Source organism: Folsomia candida, unplaced genomic scaffold, assembly GCF_002217175.1.
Source record: "Folsomia candida strain VU population unplaced genomic scaffold, ASM221717v1 Fcan01_Sc038, whole genome shotgun sequence".
Taxonomy (NCBI): Eukaryota; Metazoa; Arthropoda; class Collembola; order Entomobryomorpha; family Isotomidae; genus Folsomia; species Folsomia candida.
In genome coordinates this window covers 623475-641221 of record NW_019091230.1, presented here as the reverse complement: position 1 = coordinate 641221, position 17747 = coordinate 623475, and the positions used below count along the sequence as shown (strand labels likewise).

General features: G+C 36.4%; 1 protein-coding gene and 1 long non-coding RNA gene across 3 annotated transcripts; both read left to right on the top strand.

Annotated features, from left to right (window-relative positions):
* Positions 1–10344: 10344 nt before the first annotated feature.
* Positions 10345–14389, top strand: LOC110861175 (flavastacin). 2 transcript variants are annotated; one of them, XM_035844538.1, is made up of 8 exons: positions 10345–10633; positions 10709–10867; positions 10945–11241; positions 11316–11569; positions 11638–11734; positions 11813–11928; positions 13554–13663; positions 13727–14389. In XM_035844538.1, exons 1-8 carry the CDS (start codon positions 10447–10449, stop codon positions 14220–14222), a joined length of 1716 nt encoding a protein of 571 aa, XP_035700431.1. In that variant the 5' UTR covers positions 10345–10446; the 3' UTR covers positions 14223–14389. The 2 variants fall into 2 exon arrangements, with proteins under 2 accessions (XP_035700431.1, XP_021965978.1); XM_022110286.2 differs by having other exon boundaries at positions 10354–10633; positions 13736–14389.
* An 838-nt stretch (positions 14390–15227) lies between these two features.
* On the top strand, positions 15228–16519 carry LOC118432994. Its single transcript, XR_004833128.1, has 2 exons — positions 15228–15568; positions 15991–16519. It is a non-coding gene; the product is annotated as an uncharacterized LOC118432994 (long non-coding RNA).
* Positions 16520–17747: the final 1228 nt, after the last annotated feature.

Sequence of the window (17747 nt, the reverse complement as noted above, 5' to 3'; positions counted from 1 at the left end):
ATTATGTTGATTTCGCCCACTCACAAACTAAATATGAAATATAAATGCATTTTAGAATTCACGCCATAGATTTGCCAACAACAATTGTGTGGGTAAAATTTAATCTCAATGGGAATAGTTTTGACTGAGTTGTCGGATAGACGGACACACGACTATGTACGGGCTCGGAATAGAAATTTGAACCACCCCAATACCGTACAAAAGGTTTCTTCATTTAAGAGTGATGGAAGTCCAAAAAATCCTCGTATAAATAATAAATTTTATCATGCATATATGTATAACCGACACCGTTCTAATTTCGATACTAGTTTTGCGAATATGTGTAAGGTATTTAGATAACACCGCTAATAAAGATAACCACTAGTTATGTATTTAGCATCCATTTGTCATCAAGGTATATGTACATACGTATGTAAATATGTTTGTATTGTTCACAGTTGACCCCTAAGGAGAGCACACGTACATTTTTTTATGGAAATCGCTACTAAGGTTAATATGAATTTACAATTGTTTTAATTTACCCACCTTAAACAAACAATTATACCAGCCTTCTTATAAATACAGGTACTAAATACTTCAGTATGTTGATTTGTACAAATATACTGCTTTCTCTTAGAATTAGTATTGACCTGCATAAATAAATTACTTCATGGAATAAACATAGCATTGCATTACTTACAATTTGTTTGTTGTACATCGTTCTTTCTACAAAGACTAATAATATTATCATCGGTCGTTATCACCAAAAAGCCTTGGAAATGTGGCTATATGGCTGCTTCTGCAAAAAAGCCATTAAAATTGAAACATTGATAATTTATAAATATAAATGCAGTCTTATGTAATTGTGTAAGTATATAATTGGAGCTAGGTATAAATACAATGACCTGATTCACATCCAATCCAAAAGCATTGCCAATTTTAAAATTGCACGTGCCAGCATTTGTAGCCCATTCTCGTACGAAATGGGTTTCGGAAATCCTGGTAAGAGAAACAATGTGTAAATTTTTGCGTACGACATGTGACAATATTTCATTCATCGTTTCATTGTCCTAACATAACATGATTACAATTGAACAATAAAATAGTAATTCCGTTCACAAAAACCTAACAGCAAAGCTTTGAGAAGCCTGAGCCAGGGTTTTTCTGTACAACCTCGTGATATTTGCATATTATAAATAGCCATTTCTGAGCTAAACAGTATTCTATTTCTGAGCTAAACAGTATTCTATATTGTATATTTCTTAGCTATACTACGATCAGTGTGGTATGCAAAATTTCAAAAAAAATTAGGGCGAAATTTTGGATTTACCTCAAATCGGCCACTATATTCTTTAGTTATCGCAACAACACAGACGGGCGGAGAGACAGCGCGGGTATATAAGCCCGGGGTCGCGCTAGCAAAATCATAAAATACTAAAACCTTCAAACTGTGACCAACATTTAGTATAAAATATTTCCCCATGAATGACTGCCTACTTTACATATGTAGTCAAAATTGAAAAATGTTTTCAAAGCTCATAATCTCGATTTTATTTCTGCTTCCAAGGAGTTCCGTCGAACTTCCGTCATACTGTTCCTCCAAAGATGACAGGTAACTATTTCCCCTGACCAAGCTAAACACTTGATTAAATCTAATAAATTAACCATTTACTCTCCTTCCATGCAAGTTTGAAGTTTTACAGAAATTGAGAGTTCTATCTGTGAGAAACTACGGCACTGCTAGTCTCAAAGTTCCCTGTCAGCATTATTTGAGGGTATTTGAGATTGGCAATGGCATATTTTCTCAGAATTCTCAATTTCTGTAAGAGTTCAAACGTTCGTGGAAAAAGAGTACATAACTTATTTTCTTACAAGGGAACCTCAACTACTGTCCCATCTCGATTTCCTTCGGAGTAGCCTTAATCGACAGATAATTTAATGAAACAAAAACTTTGTCATAGAACATGCGGTGCAAAATCGCGTTTTCGCGAAATATTTAGCAATAGCTGCACCAAAACCTGCCATTTTCCCAATGCTTTTGACATAGCCACCAGCATTTCGAATGATGAAATGAACTGAAGAATATTTAAAAATTATTTATGGATCCGTCCGCGTAATTTCCGCCCGATCGCGAATATGCAAAAAGTGATGCAGACATTTGCCAATTTTTTGCAAATTGCGAAAATCGGTAAAATTTCGCAAAATTTGAATTCTTCGTTGCTTTAAATTCAACAAAATTATTGCATGAATGCATATTTTGCAAAAAATGTGCAAAAATTTGCAAAAATTGAAGTTCGCAATTTTTCATGAAAATTACATAAAATAACTAATTCTAGTCTATTTTTACGTATTATTCGAAATTATTTGCGATATTTATTTTTGCAAGTTGCAAAAAATTGCAATGTGTGGCGTGAATTTTTAGTTGTTTAACAAATTAGCTTTTTCTCCATTCGTACATACATATGTATGTAAATGATAAATTTCTAGTTTCTATAATGAAATACGATAATGAAAAATTGAAAAATTGCGAACTTCAATTTTTGCAAATTTTTGCACATTTTTTGCAAAATATATATTCATGCAAAAATTTTGTTGAATTTAAACAAACGAAGAAATCAAATTTTGCGAAATTTTTCAGATTTTCGCAATTTGCAAAAAATTGGCAAATGTCTGCATCACTTTTTGCATATTCGCGATCGGGCTGAAATTACGCGGACGGGTACATAAATAATTTTTCAATATACTATAAAGTTCATTTCATCATTCGAAATGCTGGTGGCTATGTCAAAAGCATTGGGAAAATGGCAGGTTTTGGTGCAGCTATTGCTAAATATTTCGCGAAAACGCGATTTTGCACCGCATGTTCTATGACAAAGTTTTAGTTTCATTAAATTATCTGTCGATTAAGGCTATTCCGAAGGAAATCAAGATGGGACAGTAGTTGAGGTTCCCTTGTTAGCCAAAAACTCTCCCGTTGTGCAAATCCAACCCTGGACGATTTCAAGAATGCGAGACACTTCAAGGCAAACTCTGACCGACCCAATGGCCTTGTCCCAACCTGGATTAATATCGACATGGTTAAACAAGGCCAAAAATTTGCACTCAAATACATTACACAATTAGGAATGGGGCACTTCTTTGGCTTCGTAACATCCGGCTATCCCGACGGGGCTGCAATTCTCATGTTCACGGGTCAATCAGCCAATGCGGAAGAAACCAAAAACCGATATTTAGCCACCATGGCCCAAATTCTATTGTGGTACGAAGATTCCAACTTCCTCGGTGACATCAGCAGCAGTGACGTACTGGAAAGGTGACCAAATTTATGAGGGTTTCGTTTTGTCTGTCCACTATATTTTGCCACGGAAGGTGGGAAAAAAGTAGTAAAAAATGGTTTTTACTGTCCAAAATGGAATAATATGCTTGTACATATTTAATTATGGGAAGTGTTAACCTCCTGTTATTCGTCATGAATTTTTAAAAATTTGATATGTATGTAATACGGACACTTTCGAACAATTTTGATTGTTTTTCCAATTTTTTCATGTTAATTTTTGAGATAGTTCAAATTGAACCGTACCACCAACTTATTTTATCAAAATTTAACAGACAATACGAATTACAATTTGAAAAGTCTTAAGTTATAAAGAACTTGTTTCGGATTGCCCAAGCCAGAGTTTTTTCCGTTTCTTCGGTTTTTCCCATTTACCGCCCATTTTGGGTGAGTGGCACAAGTGCCCTTTTCCCACTTTTTCTGCTGGCCTGGTCAATTTGGTTTTTACCACACGAAACCCCGAAATTTATGCAGCCGAGACTCGACCCAGGAATCAAAATTATTTTACGTGTGAAATTATATTTTAGCCTCCGCAACGTTCGATCATTTCACATTGCGGCGGCAAAAGCTGCCCTGGAAGCGAGGGAGAAAAGCCCGTCAAAACATATCATAGATCCCGGGCTGCATGATAAGTACGAATTCAAGACTGCTCTGTCCGGACCTTTTTTTGATGACCTAAAAGCTTCAAATATTCCGGCTGAACAAAGAATCCCACCACCCTGCCATTGGAAAAACCAGACTATTATCCCCGGCAACCAGCAGATTTTTGCCCTCACACAGTTCTTCTTTGTCGGTTATCCAATCCTGTATCCGGAAAGGTTGCATATTACTGGTGCAAGTGACGAGGACCTTTGGGCCTTCAACCATCTCTGGGCCGTCCTGGGGTATGCCATCGGGATTGATGATAACTTCAACGTCGCACTTCAACCTGATTTAACAACCGCTAAGAAAGTTTATAAAGAAATGTTTGAAACTTTTAACATCCCAAATTTGTTTAACATGGATAGAAATACGATTGCATTGATTTAAATTACCCTGATGGTTTGTAAAATTTAATTTACAAGGGAACATTCCGAGGTGTCCAACGAGTTACGGGTTGACACCTATACCAAACTGACCACGAGACATGACTTATCTGAAAAACTAAAGGAATTTTGGTCTAAAATTCACTTTTCGTCAAGTTATGACGATATTTGTGAGTCACAAATATCTTGAATAGGTCACGCATTGTGGTCATCCTTCGACACCTCGCAATGTTCCCTTGTCGGACCATATTACTAAATTTCTCTAAGGTTCTTCAGAACTTTTCACTTCTCTCCTAGGGATTTCAAGAGCTTGCAGTTGTTCCGATATCGGCAAACTTCCTGCTCTACCGACTGCTCACGGATTTACTGCAGATTCCCGCTGCAAGGACCTACGAGTTATTGTCGTACTACGACAAAATGACGATTGCTAGTTTTCAAATGATGGAAAGTCCATTTGCTAATAAGGAAATTGCCAATTCTATTTTATGGGGAGGTGTTCAACTCGCTGGAACGAATAAGTTTGGGGATAATTATACCTCAAGGTCTTTTAGAGCGAGGAATGTCTTCTTTGTAAAATATACGGGATGACGTGGTACCCGCCTTTAAGATCAAATATTCCAGTTAAATCCACACTACGAAATTTTATGACAATTTGTCATTATCGTAGTAATATATAAGAGTTATTCTTATTAATTATTTAAAATAGTGTAAACCTAGTTTTCTGTAAATTGGCCCAAATAATAAAATAAAGTTGGCCATAAATTGTGAACGGTTTGCACGAAAGTTCAAAAAGGTTGTGTAAAAATGCGTAACAAATAATATACAATTCTGATGTAGATTAAAATTTTATTAGGCAATCCTAAATGCTAATATGCCTTATTAGATAAGAGAGAAATCTTGATGAAGATGGGAATTATTCATGTTAAAATATTAAATATGTAAGATATTATTAAACATATCGTTTAGTTTGACTTTCCGACGCTGTTAATTGACCAATCATGACCTTTTTACCACTTTCTACCAGATTGTACAATTTTTACCATTTTACCATTACACCATTTTCTACAACCTTTAATAACCTAAAATTTAATACATTTATGTATTAAATTTTACCACTTGGTTTGATTTTTACCATTACAGATCTGTACCTATAGGTACAGATCTGTGGTTACATAGCTCTACAATTAAATTCATGATTAATGAAGCAATGTGGTTTCAATTAAAAGTCTGGTGGATTAAAAATAACCCTTCAATTCATTAAATCTATTTAATTTTTGTAGCCGGTGCGCTAAGTAAGACATTCACTGTGTTATCAATCACTTGCTCAAAGTACTGCACCTTTGTCTCCTTGTTCAAGCAAAACATCCTGCTGCTACCCAACCCCGCCCATATTCGAATTGGTTTCACTCCCTTCAACCTTCTTCTCACACATTTCGCTTCGATCCCATCTTGTCCCACCAACGAAGCACCCCAAATCCGCTTCAATTCCGTACTAACCTCAATCAACCCGTGTGCCAGGGGCAAAGTGAGATTTACAATTAGCGCCACCACAAATGATAGCGAAACAAAAAAGGCGTACACCGGGAACGGCAGGGAATCGTATAATTTGATCGTGACAAAATTCGCAACGAGGAAAACCACGAGTCCGATCAACATCAAGAACAACGTGCCTAATTCTTGAAACGTTGCAAATTCCCGCAATGCCAACTGCGCCTCGAGATGGGTTTTTATCCAAACATTGATTTTTTTCGGCGTGGTTGCGAAGGGTCGTTCCGATTCTTGCAGAAGTGCCGCGTACACAGAGCGCAACATTGCGAGGAGCAGGAGCACAATTAGGGACAGCGTGGCTAAAATTTCGAACCCGTTAATCCACAAGTAGACGAATTGTATCGTGTAAATTACGAATAGCGTTAGTGAATGGAACTGAAATTTTTCATTCAATTCGCGTAAGGGGAAAGAGAAGGGATCTAGTTCCAGAAAGAACTGGATCAGAAGATAGACAAATCTGTACGTTGCAAAACTTCGGACAAGAACGACCAGTACGTTGGAGAGTAGTTTGGTATCATCTTGCTTTTTATCGACGTTTAAGGTTTTTGAGGTGCCTGGGCTGCCTAAAAGTGTACATTGTCGCATTTTATGTATCCATACCATTATGTCCTTTAATTAGTTTGATCTATTTACCAGGGTTATTCCAACGTGCCACATTGCCCCACACTTTTCCAATCTCGTTCCACCCGTTCACAGCGTCATTCCCATAGAACGTGATCATGACGTGGTTTACAGTCGCAAAGACGGTGATGACCCCCTCAAATGCCAAAATCAACGCTTTGGATAGATCCGTGTATGGTTTATTTGTCGCAAAATATCGAAATATTTGAATGAAATCGTACAAAAACGCGACATGTGTCAAAGTATCGATGGTCAGGAGCATGTTAAAGTGCCAAATTTTAACTTTAAAGTTTCCACTCGGATATTTATAGAGAAGATTTTCCTTCCGTGGATCCCATTGGATTGGACATTCGGAGAAAAATCGAAATTTTACGGCATATTCGCCAAAACTTGAGGTAACATATGGCGGTGCCATTGTTCCACATCGGTGAAATAAGTTCAATACCTTTGAAGAAATATGAAGAACTAACAGATAAATGTTAACAAACTGCGTTGTAGTATTTTATAGAGACATTTATAATTTTGAAAATTGATTAACTAATTTTCTATGTCCGGCCAACCTTGATGGTTTTAAATATTTAACATCTTTTTTTGCAAATTTATTTGCCTACGTCACTTTGTGCGTCTACATACGAATTACAATTTTATTCGACATTGAGTATAATGTATGTAGGTATATCATAGGAAATCGATTTAAATATAAAATATCAAGGGCATCTATTCCTGGAAATCGTGCCAAGCACAACACAACGTTTCAATTTCATGCTTATTCTTTAGTTGAATAAGATTAAGAACGCCAGCAAGAAAATTTCTAATCTTATTTGACGACCTTTTGAGAATAACAAGATAATAATCCTCTAAAATATTGCCAATAGTCTTAACATTAAATGCGAGCATGTTCAATATTGAATTTTATCCCCATTTTTAGAATGGACGAATTTAATCTAATCAGAAAGAATATTTGGTATTTAAAGAAGACGGTAGATATTTAATAAATTATTTCGGCAAACAAATACACGCTTACAAAGATAGGTGACTTGATGCGTGGCGAATAAAAAAAAAACAACAAATTTATTATTTTTTGAGCATGTCAAGAATTGGATGACACGTGGATAATTTACGTCTAGAATAATATTAATAATTGTGGTGTTTGCATTTGTCACAGTGGGCCTATCATTATTATTTATCAAAATTATTTATAAATAAAAGTACTTCTTCGATTCGATGCATACATACATACATAGGTCTTGTGAGCGATGTTAAAAATGCTGCATTTCAAAAATCCAATCATTCAATCCGTACTAAATATGTACAGTGTGTGATAATAACTGGATAATTTTCTTGCATAAAGAATATAAGAGTCTCATGTTTATTTCGCTAAATCACGAAATATTTCAATCATTTACACACGATCTGCAACCCGTTTCAAATTAGCTTCTACCTGAATGCAGCTTAACCTCGCATTTGGCTCATGACACAACAACTGATTAATTATTACTGCAAAATTTTGACAATTGCTTCTCACATTATTTTCAATAAGGCTTAATCTTTTTTCGGCATCCAGCTCTCCTCTTACCGAATTCAAGAAAGATGGCCTTATATTCGCATCTAAGCTCCAATTAGACTGCGCCATTTCCATAAAAATCAATCCCAAGCTGAACATGTCCGCTTTTGTGGAGTAACTCCGTCCCGCTCGCATTTCCGGGCAAGCGTAAATCATTGTCCCCACAATTCCCGAGGTTCTTACACTCGTCCACTCATCCACCATTTGTATGGTTAAGCCAAAATCCCCAATTTTCCAGACGTTGCGTCCCCTACGTGAATCTACCTTGCATAAAATGTTGCTGGGTTTCAAATCCCGGTGGATGTAACCCTTGGCATGAATGTAGCCTACCGGCCACTATATCCGGCTACTATATCTGTGGCTATGGCGGCAAATTCAAATCCGTCAGTGGACATTTTGCCCTCTTCCAACGAATCTTGCAAGGTAAAGGAACACAGCTCCATTTTGATGAATATGTAACCTGACGGACAATTTGATACGGACTGAGTTGAAGACATCAACTCTCTGTTGTCATTAACGAGTCGGTCGAGTCCAGACTTGTTTAAGAAGGGTTGGCTACATTCTTCCATTTCTGCCCAACAGTCGTAAAGTCGCACCACGTTTTCGCACGTTAGTTCGCGCAAAATTCGAATTTCGCTCGTTAAATGGGACGAAGTCTGAGGACTGCTGGATTCATCTTCGTTATTAAATTGCCCCAGTGCGAATCGAATATTGCAACATTTTACGGCATTTTACGGCATCATTTTACGGCTACAAAATCAAATCAGTTTACAAAATCAAATCCAATGACAAGAATACTAATATATAGTCGAATATCCGTATTTTGTTCTGTTCTGGGTACACGTTCAGGATTTATCTGAAGGTTCATGTTGATTTCTTATTTAAGCAACTATTTATTAGCTGACGTAATATCTTCATGACAGCAGTAGTAAAACTAAAATGATGCTCATGACAGCAGTAGTAAAACTAAAATGATGCTCATGACAGCAGTAGTAAAACTAAAATGATGCTGGTGTTGTGAATTGATTTCTAAATACTGGAATGCTTAAAATTTATTTGATTCATTTGTGCATACACAATCATACACATGCATACACAATTACATTTGTGCATACATAAATAATCGCTTGTTCCGTCTTCTCTGTTGTGAATATTGCACACCTGTGAACAGATAGACGAAAACCTTTTGAACCAAATAAATTTTAAGCATTCTAATATTTAGTAATTTATCATCGTAATTATCGTAATAATTTAGTAATTTAGTCGTTTTTTATTCATTAATTATTTACTTTAACGACTTTTTTAGACTTTAAAGTGTGTCATCAGGGACAAATTTTCATAAACGTTGTAAGCCAACTATAATCAGAAAAATTTCAAAGTTGGACTATGGGAGGAATCAGAAATGTGCTTAATACGGTGTTTGTGCATATGATACAGCCGTATAATCCTGAGAATTGAGAAATTAGCTTTCAATTAAGGAACTTACAGTATAATGATTTGCGCATGTCATCTCATTTGCATATTCTAACGCATTAGTGAGAGACTTTGAGTTTATTCAAGATGGACAGCCTGTATCGCTGAAAATGGACATAGTGAAATTTATGCAAATGAAGTGACATACACAAATAATTCCACTCAATTCCACTGTATTTACATACGTACATATGTATGTATGTGCACCAAGCATGTTCTAGATTTTCGAGAAATTATGCTTGACTAAAGTTGCTGAATTTTCGATTTTAAAATATTATAAAAGCATACATATTATGTAATCAACAAAATAAATTTTTAACATGACGTGCAAAACAATAAAATTGTGTAATCTACATAAATAAAATACGGAAAGACAGGTACTGCAAAAAAATGAGAGACAGATGCTTGACTTTAACAGGAGAAATAAAAATATCTGTAAAACATAAATTATATACGTGTGTATTTCCGTATTCCGTGTTGATGTTATAACATTCGAATCCAAGTGAAGATTCATGCAAAGGATAACTCAATAAATATTAACCATTTCTCTGTTTGAGTAAGATACATATATTTATATGCACACGTCTATTTTTCATAGGAAATCCGGGATTTGTATAAAATAAATGATTCACTTGTTTATCTTACTTACACTTTTTTGGAGTGGGATTATTTGATGGAATATTTATTATAAATGAGGAGGAAAATAATGTAGATATTGTACAACCAACTCATGCATATTTATCAGCATAAAAAAGTCAACAGTAAATCATACAGATATGTAATCCGACGGGATGACTTATACTGGGAATAAATCTTTCCGATTTTATACTGGCCGTCTGTCCATTCCGTTAGTTCAACTGGTCGCATGCAGTGACTAAAGTTTTAAAAACAAAAAAATCCAAATGGGGATCCCTGATGAAGATTACTTTAGTTATGAACCCATTCTTCGAACAGGTTTGAAGAAACACGGTTCCCCCAGAAAGTGTAAAACATGTACATTTGTATCAATTGTTGGACTTGTTTTGGTCCTTGTTTTGGGAGCCGGGTTTTATCTGTATCTTATGAGAGACAAATTTGTTGTTGAGGAAGGTATATAAATATTTTCTTAATATAAATTTGTCTTAATTAGTAAGGTTTATTAAGTGCGTACATATGTGTATATAGGCCCAAGCGGACAGCCATACCCGGAAGAGATGGGATCCCACTTTGAAGGTGATATAGTCGTCCTGAATGGTAGTAATTGGAGGCAAAGTAGTGGTCTTATGGATTCAGCGTATCGATGGCCGGATTCTACCATAATTTACGAATTTGATCCTAAATTTGGTATTAGTCTTTTTTTAAGTTTAGTTTTATTAATATATAAATTATTTTCTAATTTAACTTTTGATTATTGCAAATAGATTCCAATTTTAAGGAGAACTTTACCCGAGCTATGGCTCACATTATGGGTCGTACCTGTATCCGTTTTAAACCCCTAGACAAAGAAGACAATTATATTTACGTCACTGATCGTGGAGATTGTAGTTCCGCCGTCGGGATGCGATCAATGGGTAGACAAGAATTATCTCTGGGCAAATATTGTAACTGTTTTGGAACAATGGTGCACGAAATTGTGCATGCGCTGGGATTTTTCCATGAACAAAGTAGAACCGATAGGGACGATTATGTCACTATTTTCTGGGACAATATCAAACCTGGTGTGATACTTTGTAAAAATAATAAACATTAATTTCCGGGAATTTCTAATTAATTATTTATTTTCCGGTAACAGGGGAACAAAACAATTTTGAAAAGAAAGGAAAAGATATCGTGGATCCGTTTTTCGTTCCATATGACGCATACAGTATCATGCATTATGGTGCATACGCATTTAGTAAAAATGGTAACGCTACAATACTTAGTAACAATCCGGAAGTGGAAATTGGAAACAGGAAAGAGCTCAGTTTTGGTGATATCAATAAAATAAACAATATGTATTGTGATAAAGTTGGTGCCGTTAAGATTCTAAGTGGAGATCAGAACAGGGTAAAATCATAAAATTATTATCATCATTTTATAAGTATTTATAATTATTATTTTTTTAATTCTCGAAGTATCTCACTTTATGGGAAGGGTTATCTAAGCATGGTGACATTATAAATACGGACGTCGACATTTACGTAGAATACCAAAAGTGGACGGTTGACTGGGGTAGGTTTAATATATTTTTTAAAATTTATATATATTTACATATATTTTACGGATCAATGAACATACATATTTTTATAGATGGCCTACTTGATGAGGATGGTGACGGTGGTATGATTTGGAGTTGGACACAAGATGGAACGGAATTAATGGTTGTAACGGAGAGTCATATGAATGATGGAAGAGTACATATCTGGGTAGGTTAATTTGTTATTAGTGGATAATATGATTATTATTATTAGCTTGCGGCTACATGTACATATGTCGACGTATGTACATAGGTATGTACAGAGAGTCCAGCACGTTGCTGAAAACGTATTCGACCTTAAATAACCCCGGAACGGTTTGTCGTAGCGGGTCAAAATTTTGAACAGAGGAGCATGTTAACCTCAGGGTGGTGTGTGCAAAAATTCAACTCTCTACTTTCAAAAATGCCTCCCCCACAGCCCCCAGAAGTCGAGAGAGTCATAAAAACTCTTTCCAAACTAAAGTCCTCGTACAGCCGAATAACAAAATATCTTAAAAGTGAAGAGAAAACGTTTTCGAAATCTAGAATCAATAAGGTATTGAAAAATATAGGTGAAAAGCGAAAAATTTTGCGTGGAGTGCAACCACCACCAGAAGAAGGCAAACAAAATGCTAATTCCGACCGTGCTTAGGAAAAGTAACCTCTTGACCTCGAAAGACACTCCACCGACCCAAAGGGAAATTTTCCGTAAGGTTGTGGTGTCTAAGCGTTGAGTGAAAAGAGAAATTAAGATTTTGAAAAAACGACTTGGTCGGAAAAGTCGTGTGCATCAGCTGACCGAAAAGCAGGAAAAAAATCGCGCCCGTATTTACAAAAAAAATTATTCGAATTTTCTGTGAAGGAATCAGAGTGAGTTATTAGTGACATTTGACGAAGCACTAATTTCTCTACAAGTTACTAATTAGGTTCGAAGAGCTTACTACACGACAAATGCCGGAAACAATTCACGCAAGTTAGTGCTTCCGCGTGAGGAGAACTTTTGTAAACAGCTTGTGGTCGTGGGTGCAATGTTGGGTCGTGGTGTCCTCCCACTTATCAAAGTCCCGCAAAAAGTGAAGATATCTACGAAGTATTATGTGGACCGTGTATTACAACCACTTTTAGAATAACATTTTCCTCAATTATACGGTAAAAAAATAAATAAGGTGATTTTTCATCGTGACGCGGTGTCTTTCCAGACGCAAAGTTCACCTAAGGTTATGCAAAGGACCTTGAAGCTAGATTTGAGACAAAAATTATTTTGAATAGTGAAATACTTGTACAATCCGCCGATGTAAATCAAATGGACTTCTTGGAGTTTGGATACTTACAAGAAAATTTTTTCTGCGGTGACCGAATTTTTTAGACGGAGTTTGGAAAGAGTTGAAATGTCTGTTTCAACTTCTGGGGGCTGTGGGGGAGGCATTTTTGAAAGTAGAGAGTTGAATTTTTGCACACACCACCCTGAGGTTAACATGCTCCTCTGTTCAAAATTTTGACCCGCTGCGACAAACCGTTCCGGGGTTATTTAAGGTCGAATACGTTTTCAGCAACGTGCTGGACTCTCTGTATACTACATGAATGTCCATGAATTTACATGTACATATGTCCAAGTATGTATGTATGTACATGTATGTACATGTATTTCCATTTCTCCATGCATTTACATGTATGTCCATGTATGTACATATGTACATGTATTTCCATGCATTTACATGTTTGTCCATGTATGTATGTACATATGTATATGTCCATGCATTTACATGTATGTAGATGTATGTACAATAATGTACATGTGTAAATACATCCATTTAGCCGGAATATGACGATCGTTCTCAAAAATGGAGAGCTGTACGAAATGATGGTGACACTATTCGGTTTATGATCAAAAATCTGCAAAGTGGACGTTGCTTGACAGCGAATGGGTAAGGTATAAATATATTTATGTAAACCCCTTAAATTAAATCACGACATATTTAAATATTGAGACTATTTAGCCTGGATGCAGTCACTTTGGAGGAATGTAATCCTGCAAATTTAAGGCAAAACTGGTATATTCTTGGACTACTGACCAAACCACCGGAACCTCCTCGACGGGACGATAGAAGCCCTTGTGGAAAGAGTGTCACTGCCCCGTACGAATTTCCCATCGGCTACAATTGCTCCATGGGGAATTATATGCTAACCTTTCAAAGGGATGGCAATTTAGTTATTTATGATGAGTCGGGAGGAGTTAAATGGCATACGGGGTCAGCTACCGGACTTAAAAATCCAAACCAATTTAAATTACGGGGTCGTTCCCTCAAATTTGGTAGCGATGGAAATCTAGTTCTCTATAATGCAGCTAAGGGACAAATTTGGAGTTCAGACACTGCTAATAAAGGCCATCACATTAAATTTGGGGAAGATGGAAAATTAGTAATTTTTGATAAAAATAATAACACTGTTTCGCAGTTTGGCCGAAAAGAAGCGGCGGAGAGTTAGATATATTAGGACAATTTTCTAGCGCTTTTGTTTGCAAATTTGTTACCCATCGTGCTCGGATGTATGTAATTTGTTTTTATGTATAGCGGCATTATTAATAATAACATTCGTCAAAAATAAAAATGAATCAGGTCCTGTGATAATAACGTAGTAAAAGTCATCATTAATTTTAATACCTCCTTTTTCTTCTGTCCTTTCCTTTGGAAATTCAGTGAAACAATGAATAATATTTGCGTTGGATGACTCGAGTTAGGACAGGTTTTCAGGCATACTATATATAACAAAAACAGTATACATAATCTACTGTTTTTGGGCACGTAAAGAGATGAGTAATCTATTTTTCGAAATCGAAACGTAAATCTCATGAGATATTTGCACATCTGTCAAAAGTGTGTGCACTTTCTGGTACACTCTTAGAAATAATTTTACTTTTTTGAAAAGTAAGTGCACTTTTTACTCCATATGAAGCAAAGTTTACTAAATCCAGAGTAACGCTTACTTGATACAGAGTAAATCTTACTTCATATGGAGTAAAAAGTGCACTTACTTTTCAAAAAAGTAAAATTTTTTCTAAGAGTGTACTTACACGTATTTATGTACAAGTACCTACAAATTTTGGGAAATACGTTTGAGTGTCTGCTCCTGCAGAATTGTTACCAGCTGCATGTGATTTTCCATCTATGCACGTATTATTATACAATTTTGAACAATAATTGGTGTCTGAGTGCATGCAACGATTATCTAAGATGTCCAAAATTTGTTTAACATGGATAATGCCTCATTTAACTTTTAAGAGTGGTAAGTAAATGGAATACTCATATCATAACTCATCTTCAGTCAGACCTTCTCATTATAAAAATGCCCAAACTCAATTTTGTACAAATGAAAATTTCTCATCAGAATCATCCAGTAGCGTGAACTCTATCGAGAAAAATCTGGTACTGCTGATATCACACAGATATGTAAATATGTACATACATATTTAAACACATGTACCAACTTATGTAAGAGGCCTTTGCATAAAGCATGTCATCGATTTTTGGAGAATTTTGACCTCTCGTGTGATGCGTGCTCCATTTTATAATTAAAATAGGAAGGAGAGGACCCTTAGCACTTACCTTAGCTTCCCCCTAAATCGACCACATGCTTTGTGCATAGTCCCATTAAAAAGAAAATTAACTCATGAGCACAAATACATTTTTATATACTTCTGACATGAAACAATGAGTCACCCAAAATGTTTTCTCGACCATATATAAAGCAATGCCATTTCGTTTGGAAGATATAGTAAATTCACAGATACATACACAAACGTGCATCATTTCCTGAAGCATCGTGTCGAAAGGGTAAGAACAAGAATCACATATTTATACATATAAGAGTGTTAGAAACCGTCCATAAATTATGTCACGCGGGGGGATCGAGATTAGAAGTTCGCGATTTTTGTGTGAAATAATTCATGGATCTCCCCTTACTACAAGAAGTCATTGGTACCTTTCAAGATCTCCAAGTTTCGTAAAATAACTTTACAAAATTTTACAAAATATAAAGAAATCCTTGATCTGAGCCAGTTTACAAAAATTTGTTCAACAATTTTCCTTCGAAATATTTAAAAAATTTTGCAGACATCTGTAAGCTTACAAACAATATTTACGGATTTCATTTACACTATTGCCAAGGACTGCGTGCATTGCCTCAATGTTTGCATGAATTTCAGCGTAAAATACATTTCAAATTTTACTAATTAAGATTTTTTTTTAATTTTCAGGAAAAAATGTCTCACTTGAGTGAAAGAGAAGTCTTAGCGAAGACCATTTACGCCGAGGCTAGAGGTGAGTCCGATGAGGGACAGAGGGCCGTGGGTCACGTGGTCAAAAACCGAGCCGCAAAAAACCGCGACTACTGGGGCGGCAGTAGCATAAAAGAGGGTGCCTCAAGGCCCAACAATTTGCATGTTGGAACGGAAAGAGTGACATTGACATCCACGAGCCCCACGCGTATCAAAAAGCGCAGCGAATTGCGGATGAGGTTTTATCATCAAGGGATCCTCAAAATGACCCCACGCGAGGATCCACGCATTTCAACAATCCAGACAAAGAGGACCCAGAGTGGGCGAGAAAGATTCCGAAAACTGTTAAGATTGGGAATCATCAGTTTTATGAGTAAATTTGATCAATGCACTTATTGATCATCACAGTCAAAGTGTTATAATACGAAAATTATTTACTAAAAGTTGTACGCAAAATTCCTATTGGATTGGAAATAAAAATGTTTAAGGTGTCACTGCTTGGCAAATACATAATACTGTGTAATTAATTCTTAATTAAATTTATAATAACCCCAGTCAACGGTTTAATTTACTTACCTCATATGCTTATTTTCAAATTAGTACATCGTTCTTCTACATCGTATCATATCGATATCACGGGTTTAGTTAGGGTTGCCGATCCTATCCTATCCGATCGGATAATCCGAGATTATCCGACACTTGTTATAACATGTATCCTATCCTAACATGTGGCTCGGATAGGATAATTATCCTATCCGAGCCTCGGATAGGATCCATGTTATAACAAGTGTCGGATATCCGTCATCCTATCCTATCTGATCGGATAGGATAATGTCGGATAAAAATAGTGTTTCTCACGGGTTCGGGTTCTGACTTCGGGTTTCGGGTTCGGATCGGGTTCGGGTCCTGCTTCGGATACGAAATTTTAGAACCCGAAACTTTCGGGTTCGGGTTGGGGTCCGAAAAATCTGATCCCAAAATTTCGGGTTCGGGTCGGGTTCGGGTTCCGACTAACAACCCGAAACCCGAATCAACAAGAATTTTTTGCCACAACGAACACGAAACAGTTAAAAACGAAAATTAAAGTGTTAACCACAGTTGCTAAGACGGTTATGCTGCCGTGATTCAGTAAATAATTCAAATTTTTAATTGTCGTAACTTCTTTTCCAGGATGATTTGAAACAATTTACACTAGGGGTGAGGCCGTAACTGGGTCAACGAAAGAATTTTTAACTATTTTTTAATTGCTGGCTAATTTCTAGAATTGAGTGTGTTTAGCCCGAGTCATAGTTACCCAAAGTTGTGTTGCATATTTAAGGAGGACGCACCCTTCTTATGAGAACATCCCCCCCCGTGATATTTGCCCCAAATTTTGATATGTTGTACACCTCGAGGTGCTGATCAAAAAATGTATTGGTCCCTAAGCCCTAAGTGACCTGGTTCGACCGCAAACCGAGGTCAAAGGTCAGTGCACTTTTTCGCTCGAAACCACACAGCTACAAACCGTATGTTTTCGGAAAGCTACGGACCTCACGAGTTCGAATATACACCATAATAATGTCAAAGGTCAACCCTTGACCTTCCGAGGTCAAGTATGTTCTTGGGGAAAGGTGAGATTTTTGATTTGTTACATTTCTGATTAGAACAAAACACGATCGCCGGTCCCTTCGACGCCCGCATAGCCCACTGCCTGCCACCTCCGGAGAAATATTACTTTTTCCGGTTAGTAGCGCTTC